The sequence below is a fragment of the Talpa europaea genome (assembly GCF_964194135.1).
Source record: "Talpa europaea genome assembly, chromosome: 5".
NCBI lineage: Eukaryota > Metazoa > Chordata > Mammalia > Eulipotyphla > Talpidae > Talpa > Talpa europaea.
Genome location: NC_140071.1, coordinates 6925571 through 6934724, shown reverse-complemented (window position 1 = coordinate 6934724; position 9154 = coordinate 6925571). Strand labels below are relative to the sequence as shown.

General features: G+C 48.7%; 1 protein-coding gene across 1 annotated transcript in view; it reads right to left on the bottom strand.

Moving 5' to 3' along the window:
• Positions 1-4500: 4500 nt before the first annotated feature.
• Positions 4501-9154, bottom strand: part of FBXL7 (F-box and leucine rich repeat protein 7) — a gene marked incomplete at both ends in the record, with an annotated part of 309119 nt that continues 304465 nt past the window's right edge. Inside the window, one exon of the mRNA XM_084233603.1 lies at positions 4501-5237. Within this exon, the coding sequence (XP_084089729.1) occupies positions 4501-5237 (737 nt within the window). The remainder of the gene's footprint in view (positions 5238-9154) is intronic.

Below are 9154 nucleotides of genomic sequence, written 5' to 3'. Positions count from 1 at the left end.
AGGTTCCTGAAGAATGACTGACGTTCCCAGTTCCCATCTCGCTGACCATAACATGGGTCAGACATACTGACCTCCTCAGTGTCAACTTCAGTAGCTGAGTGGCTAAAAAGGGAAACATTCTGCAATATAGAAATGGTTCCGTTTGTGAATATTTAGGTCAAGCATTTTTAAAAATGATCCTTCAAGGCCATCCTTTGATGCCTGGGTGATGCTGATGGCTAACACCTGAGCAACAATTTAGCTCCTAAAGTTCTTGTGGGTGGGACACAAGATGGGCGGCTAGTTGCAGACATTTCCCAAGCCTGTTCTGACAAGATGGCGTCAGTGTTATTGATGTGCAGGGGTCGTTCCGTATCCAGCTACCACTGGAGATGTTCTTTCATCCAAGAGGTTTAAACTGCTAACTGATCTGCTGATTTGGGAAGAAAGGAAAGTTTCCACAAGTTGGGTGTGAGGCTTGAGGAGATAATGTGCACTCAAAGGAGAGCAGGACAAATTCCCTCCTGGCTGCGTACCTGGGTGGGGTGGCCCCAACCTGGGTGTCTGTGAGAATATTCCTGCGTGAATAGTTTGGGCTGCTCTTTGGGCAATCTCAGTGGTGGCATCCGCACCCCTGGAGATGGGAGCGCCAGCAACCACTGAGCATCCCTTCCCCCTGCACCTCTTTCTGGAAACATTAAAGGCCACCTCTGGTGTCTGCGTCAAGACAGACCCACCAAAGCGTAGGGGAGGAAGCCGGTTTTATTGCCCAGGTGTTAGGTGTAAGCATTTTCACTGCAGTATTTGCCTTGTTTCTAAATACCGTTTCTCCCTCTTCTCTCCAGTCAGCAGTTTTCCACATTAAGTTCTTTTTGACTAATCATCATTGTCAGGTATTGAACAAATGCCCTCCTTTAAGTGACAGAACATTCAGACATGGTAAGCGATTTTATTGTGTTACTTTTCACCTTACAGAACTCTCCCTGTCTGGGTCTCATATTGTGTGTTCGTGCAGTCAAATGTCTTAAAGACTTCCCTCATTCTGAACAAAAGTCAGCATAAGAAGTCATGAATTTCAAGGGCAAGTGGGTTTTAATTTCTGTGGCCTTATTGTGGGTTCTTGACATGGGCGACATGGGGTGACCTCAAACTAATATTCCAAAGCAGTTTCCAGTCCTCTTGGTTTATGTAGAGTCATGAAGGAGTGACAGACATTTAGAACTGGTATTTTCTACCCCTACTCCACCCCTGCCTTGCCACACCCTCCAGCGGTGCTTACTTTCTGCTTTATTCATTTCTCACATCAAAAGGTTTGGGTTTGTAGAGATTTGGGATTTCTTTTTCCAACTCTAATTTGCCTTTAGAAAGTTGCCATTATCTCCATCCAAATTTTAATGTTCAAATTTTAAAAAAATTTATAACAACTATTGGTCAGCATAATTTTGAAAAATTTTCCAGTGCTTGTAACCAGAGCCCAGTGAACTGTGTTCATGTCAATGGCTTCTTATCCATAACTCTGAAAGCCAGAAAACTCAGAATAATTTTGTTTTAATTTGTTTGGCACAAATGAATGTGATGACCACACCTAACCTGAATGGAAACAAGGCTCTTTAAAGTTTGTAATACTCTAATGTAGGGTGGGTGCTCATCTCTATTGCTGCAGTTGCTGCAGAATTGTTAAGCTCCATTAAAGGTGCTGACCCCAGACTCCGCGAGGGGGGTTACAAATACACCATGGAGAACTCCCTAACCTACGAACGATGGCGAATTCTAAAACACATCTGACTCAAGAGTACGGGTTATGAAACTGAAGACCTGAACTGAAATGTAATGATTTTTCACTTATCACTTAATTTTAAGCCTAAGTCTAAGGGAAATAACTAAAGGAGGGGCACACATTTTTTTTTTTTTTTTGAGTACTTGTTACCTTTTAACAACTGCAGAAACTCTCTACTTCAACACAGGGCAGATTTCTTGCTTAGTTTTCAAAGCCCCCATGGGAACAAAACGCTCCCCTGGCCTGGGTAGTAAATGACACTCAGTCCGATAACCAACATATTGCTTTATTTCTTGGCGGTAGTAAATTAAGGCTTTCTAGAATCATACAGCACGCTGTGATTTGAACATTAGGATTTAAAAAAAACAATGAGCATTCAATTTAGCAGTGACAGGAAGGAAGCAATGTTTTAGAACAAATTTCCTAGTGAGTCCTTTTGCTCGAGAGTCTAAAAAATCTGCTGATCTGTTTCCCCAGAAACCTCTGTCATAGATTCCAACCCTGGGGGGACTTAGAAGGAAGGAAGACTTGGAAAAGGGGAGAAACTGGGAAAGACATAGGTGCTGGGCAATCAGCATGAAAGTTGACTTTGTCTCATGTTGGGAAGACAGTTTGATGAGGCAGGTGGTGAGGAGAGATGCCCAATGGGACAGCCCTGGCTGATGCCGGGAGCCATTCTGGATCTCCCAGCTCATTCTGTGAGCACAACAGCCACTCAGTTGGAGAAGACACTAGTGCCGAAGGTTAGGGACAACCTTTGTGACCCTCAAATTCTGAGACTTTAGGTGGGGGTGACAAGGGAATGCTACCTTGAACCCCCTTCGTGGGTCAGAACTCTGCCTAGTGTAGTAGGAGGGTAGAGATACTCTCCTCGGCCAAACCATTCGTTTCCCGGCACAGAGTTGATTCACAGGACATGGGCAGGAGCCCTTCGGGCAGATGACGCCTGACTCTACCTCCTTCCCCACAGAAGACAAACGAAAGGACATCGGGAGCCTACAGCAGGAGTGCAGTTGTCGCGAGATGTGGAAGCTTGATCTGAAACCATTTCCAGGTGCGTGGCTGGGGAGGCGGAGGGTCTGGGCTTGGCTGGTGGCCCTTTGAGAAGGAAATAGATGGAGAATTTGAACAGTGAAGGACAGTCTAGGCTAGAGAGTAATTTGGGTCAAGTCATGTGTTTACCAGCAAAAAGGCAGCTCAATTTTATGAAAATGCGCCCTGGAGTTTCTTCTGGCATTCTGATTTCTCACGAATGAGGTTAGCAAAGGAGTTTCTAGCCTAGTAGCACCATTTAAACCCCTTACTTGACCATGATTTCAGTCTTGTTTTCAAGAACCTGGCTGGTGGGTGTCTAAGTCTTATCAGTGTGCTCCCTCATCTGGGCTGGCATTTTTGAGTGAACAATATTTAGACACCTGGAAGTCTGCTTTGCCCTCTCTGATGGAGAACATGCAGACAGCCACAGGGGAGATGCACGAGGGGCAGTCAGCACAATTAAACTCTTAGGATTCAACTTCAACAGGCTTCATGTGATGAAGCCTGGATGGGAAAAGAAATAGATGAGGAAAGTAGAAATGGGATGTGAATGACAACCTAGGCGTCCGTCCTGCAGCTTCAGGACAGATGTGCCTGTGCTCACCATATGTGCATGAGGGATTAGAAAAACTTCAGAGGACATGGGTCCCCTCGGGCTTCACCTGTTAACTGAAAATGGTGAAGACCTTTCCCTCTATTTGCAAACACTCAACAAGATCCAGTTGGCTGGGGGAAGGCGCGCTTCACTGTGATTCCATCACCTTGATGGTGATGACCTGGGGTGGGGGGTGTGATGCTGAAGGTAATGGTACACAGAGCCTAGTTGGGCTGGAGACAGATACCTGGGAGACTCACCCACCAAACAGATAAGGATGTGGGTGATGCTCAGACTGGGGTACAGGATGACACTTCCCAATCTCCTGCAGGCACCCACAGAATCAGTGCTCTTGGAGGAGGTAGATGCCTGCTGGGCTCCCTGCCAAGGCTGCTTCTGCTCTGGGTTCCCTCAGAACTAAAGTGGGCATGAAGCTCATCCTTGAGCTGGCTAGCCTCTGATTCAGTGCTGGAAAGCCCAGAGAGGCTGAGTGCTTGGCCCAAGGTCACACAGCTAGTTAGTGGCAGGGGTGGGGAGCAATGCAGTCTCCCCCTACAACTTGATGCAAGCGATTCAGAGGGTTTGGAAGTATTTTGCATTTGCCAAGTGCTAGGCCACTCAATGGGAACTTGTTTGGGTGTGAGATTTTGGAACATCGTTTAAGTCAATCAAGAAGTTTAAAGAGGAGGTGTGGACAACAGTATTACTCTGATGATTTGTTGCTGCTTTTGGCCGCAGGACAGCAGCGGAGGGTGGAGGTGCAGAACATGGGGAGCCAGGGACGTTCCTGAACACACCGCAGCAATTAGATGGAGGTGCATCTTTTGTGCCACAAGAAAAGGTCTACAAAGGGCCTGACCAAAAAGAAAGGAAAAAACTAAATCCAGAAAAACCATAGACCCCACATGGTAGAAATTTGCCCTGCCCCCTTCCTTCCCTTGACTCGTTGCCCATAAGAAATTAGGAAAAAGAAGACTCAGCTTCCCCAGAGCCTTCCCGAGAGAAACAGCTTTTGTGGGTGGGTGCCGGTGCTTACATAGGCTGCTTCGAAGCAACAAAAACCACGTTGTTGTGTTCACGTCTGCAGGAAAACCGCGAGGCCGCAGCCGTCGGGTTAGAAGAAGGCGGGGTTGGTATGCTCGATCACGCAGCGCTTGCAGTGGCGCTTCACGAAGCGCAGCGCCTCCACGGACACCTCGCAGTCCTGGACGTTGAGCATCTGCAGGTCAAAGCAGTTGGCGGCCACGATCTGCAAGCCGTGGCCCGTGATGCTCTCGCACGACTTGAGGCTGAGCCGCTTGAGGTTGAAGCAGTTCAGGGCGAGGCACTCCAGGCCCGCGTCGGAGACCAGCGGGCACTTGCCGATGTCCAGAGACTTGAGCTTGGTGCAGTTCTTGGCCAGGTACTCCACGCCGTGGTCCGTGATGCCCTCGCAGCCCCTCGCGTTGAGGTAGCGCAGCTTGCTGCAGTACTTGGCGACGTAGCGGAGGCCCACGTCGGTCACACGGCCGCAGTGCGCGATGCTCAGGTACCGCAGGCGGGTCTCCAGCTTGGCGATCTCCCGCAGGCCGAAGTCGCTGACGAAGCGGCAGTCGCTGACGCTCAGCTCCTTGATGGAGGGGCAGTAGATCATCAGGTAGCGCAGGCCCTCGTCGGTGAGGCGCACGCAGCGCCGCAGGTACAGGTGCGTGAGCTGCGTGCAGTGCGCCGCGATGGTGTGCAGCCCCTCGTCCTCCAGCACGAAGCAGTCCGTCATGTCCAGGTAGCGGATGGAAATCTGTTTGCCATGCAAGGGGGATAGTTTAATGGAGGCCTCGCGGGTCAGGCTGATGCAGGTCACCTTGGAGCAGCCTACACAGGAGACAGAACACAGGCTTAGAGCCGCGGGCGGGTCTGGCCAACCTGGGGACTCCCAACCCCCCTGCAGAGCCCGGCCCAAATGGACACCTTCAGTCTCGGCCCCCACAGGAAGGGAAAGTGAGGGCGTGGCTCGGTGCTGATTGGATTATCGACTTCGATTAGCGGGGGTCTGGGGAGTCCTAGGCATTTGCATCGGAAAGCCCCATGGCTCCAATTCCAGATGCATGGCGCTAGGTAAGTCAAGCCCTGTATTTCCTTGGTTTCAAAATGGGGGTGAGCAGTTCTGGCCGAATCTCCTGGTGCTACCGAGTTATCACCTGCCTGCCTCTCCTTCATTCCCGGGCCTCTCTGTCACTTGGTGCTGTTGTGTATTTATTTGTTCACTTACGCATCTGCTGTCCTCACTCTGGAATATAAGCTCCCCAGAAAAGGGACTCCCGGCTGTTTGCAGTTGAAGCCCTTACACCTGGATATTGCTCAACAGGGAATGGGCAATATAAGCAGCACATTTTTTGTCAATTCACTGCAATTTGGCTCAGCTTTCACAAAGGTACTCATTACTACTCCAGCTACTGGGGTAATATTGGGGTAATATCTGGGATATAAGATGACTAAGTCAGTGGAGGCCAACTACCGACTCCTGACCGTAGTCATAACCATCCAAAATGATGACAAGTGTGCTTTTTGGAGTGCTTACGGTGTAATTTTCTGCTGAGCACGCATGCGAGGAACTTCACGAGCATTAACTATCTAATCTTCCCTCATTTTACTAATGAGGCCATTTTAACCACTATGCTATAGGATCCCGGCACCTCGTTCAGAGTATTAACCAAAGACAGCTCTGTCTGAACCTTTCAGAGGGCAAGAAGACTGTCAGGGCTTTCATACTTCTCTGCTCATTTAACTGCAATATAATAAAGTGAAAATATAAACTATGCCTCATTTTTTGCTACAAGCTTTAAAAAGCTTACCATGGCTTGAGAGAAAGGAATCCTGGAAGATACAAGTATGGAACTGCAAAACCGAGTGAGTTTTACTTGCCTCCAAAGGCAGATCTCCAGAAAGAAATATTTAGCTCACCGGGTTCAGGCAGGGAAGAGTTTCTACCCGAAAATCTGGAATCCTGTGCTCAAGACTTCCTTAGTTCTACCCCAGCGTTTGACGTAGAACTTGTGTAATGAGAAATAGGTTAAGAAGGTTACTGCCGGGGACGGGCAGGCAGCAGAGAAGGCAGAGCATGCAAACCGGAGATGGTGTACACAGACCTGATGTGCTGGGGACATGCAAAGAGTTGCATGGGGAAAAGCCTTGTGTGCACACAGGGCGGGGTGAGGTCTGAGCCCGGCCAAGGCAGCTCATGAAGGGCCTGGAATGTGCTGCTGAAGAATCTGAAGTTTTCCTGTAGGTCATGGTGGGGGGAGGGGGACAATTGGAGACTTTATGTAGGAAAATGAATGATTAGCTTTAGAGTATGAAAAAACAATTCCTCTGGAGGTGGGACATGTGGAGAGGGGACTGCTAGGGTTGAGATGGATATAAGGAGACTGGAAAATGAACAGGTCCTCTAGCAAGCAGGTAGAGAAGAGGTAGAAAGAGGAACTGGGGAGGCAGAATCACCTGGACAGACTTGGCCCGGTGGGATGTAAAACTTTAGGAAGAAAAAGAGACCCCAATCTCTCCATGTGGAGCGGACTCTTTAAAGCAATTTCATTTGCAATAATCGTAACATCTTATATTATGAAAATTTTTTGGTTTCAATATGTTTCAGTATTTAAAAATATAATCAATCATGATGGTTCATTTTGGGTGTCAAATTGACTGGATGAAGGAGTGTTGAGATAATTTCCTGAACATTTCTTTCTGGCCGTGTCAGTGAGGGTGTTTCTGGATAAGATGAGCGTTTGAAACAGTGGATTCAGCACAGCAGCCTGCCCTCCCCACAGGGGTAGGCCTCACCCTATTTGGTGTCGACCTGAAGAGAACAAAGGTGGAGGGACAGAGAACTCCTGTCTCTGTCTCTGCTGGCTGTGGGAGCTGGACACTGGTGCTCGGCAGCCTTCAGACTAAGACTCATGCCACTGGCGACCCTGGTTCTTTTTTTTTTTCTTTTTCCGTTTTTTTTTTTTTTAAGATTTATTTATTTATACAAGCACTAGGCACAGTCACAAGCACGGGAGGGTGAGAGAATTCACCTGAACCAGAGCATGGAGCAGAGCAGGCAGAAGGACCGAAGTACACTGCCAAGGGGAGCAGCGGGCGGCAGGAGAGGTCTGCGCGCCATGTGGGACCCTCCTCCCGTGGCCGGGGAGCAGCCGGGGATCGAACCGGTGCCGCAGAGGCTGCGGGCAGCTTCGCAACCCAGCGTTCAACCGCTGCACCACCGGGGAGGCCCGGCAACCCTGGTTCTTAAGTCTCAAACTCAGACTGAACTACACCTCCAGCATGCCTGGGTCTGCAGCTTGTAGGTGACAGATGTGTGGCCAACTTCTCAGCTTCGATACTGTATGTTCATTATTCAAACTATCTATCTGTCTATACCTATCTACCTAATAAAAGGTAATATGTAGTAATGAAAAACGCTGCAGAGAGGTATAGTAATTTTCAATGATTTGAAAAGAGTTTTCAAGATGAGTCTTTTTGCATTGCCAGGGGGGGAAGAGACATTTTCACATCCTCCAGGTGGAATAAACTCAAGGCTAATGATGAGTCTTCTAGAGTAGTTTACTGGCGTTGAGAAGTTGGCCAACACCTGAAGCCAGCTGTGAAAACCAAGGACAGCAGGCACAGGTGAAATCACTTTTAGTGTTCCTCTGGCCTGTCCCTGTTTCAACAAAACAATTTCCAGACTCTCGCAAAATGGGAGGGCTCTGACCGAGGTGATACAGACCGTTTTAATGGCATATTAGGTCTTTCCGGTCCATGAAAATCCCTCCCGGCCTGAAAATCTGGTGTTCTGTGCTCAGCCTGGCAAGCTAGATTTTCCTTGTTTAATTTAGTTCATAGATTCCAGGGAAACTTGGGGAGACATTCAAGGAAGCTCCACAAATCACAAACCAGTCCGCTTGAGAGAGAGAAATGACATCAAGGTTTTCATAATGCTGAGCTTGGTCAGTGGGCCAAGCAGATTCAAACACTCAGGCTACAATTTCCATTCCCCAAAGTCAAAGTGGTTCTGCATTTCTGAATTTCAAAAGGACTCCAAGGAGACAGTGATGATCACTGAAGGAAGGGAAGGGAAGGGTAGGGCAGCCATAGTCTCTTCTGACTTGCTGGAGAAGCAGCTGTCAGTACTTCTCCTGAAGCCTCCTAATAAAGGTTAAAGGCTCCATTTAACGAAGCCCCCTGGCGGGGCCTCCAGGATGGCCTAGGGGTTAGTCTCAGCGCTCTCACCGCTACCTGAGTTCAAGCCCGAGCCAGGGGGCTACCCGCAAGGAGCGTGGGAATTAGCCCCCAGAAGGAGGCATGGAGCTAGAGCGCATGTGGTGCAGCAGAAGGTCTCTTCTCTCTGTGCCTGCTGCTCCACTATGCTCTGTGCTCCAGATCTTCCTGGCCTCGCCCCTCCTCGCCCCTCCTGCCCTGCCCCCCCTGCCCCCCCGCCCCGCCCCTCCACAAGTCTTCCTAATAAACATCTGACACCTAGGGGAAAAAAAAAAGACTCCAAGGAAAGGGTACGTATCAAGGGTACATGGGGAGCCCCTTTAACAAAGATGGAGTTTCACAAAATGAATCATTTTCTAATCTGAGGAAAGAAAACGAGGTGTTTATTACAGAGGCCCACGTGTCCAGAATCTGACAATGTTCAAGACTCCACTCCCTTGCCTTTTTTCTAACTCAAGAGGAAACGCGTTTAGGGAAAGTTGTGAATTGTCCCAAATCACAACGTTTTGAGACTTGTTCTACCACATCAC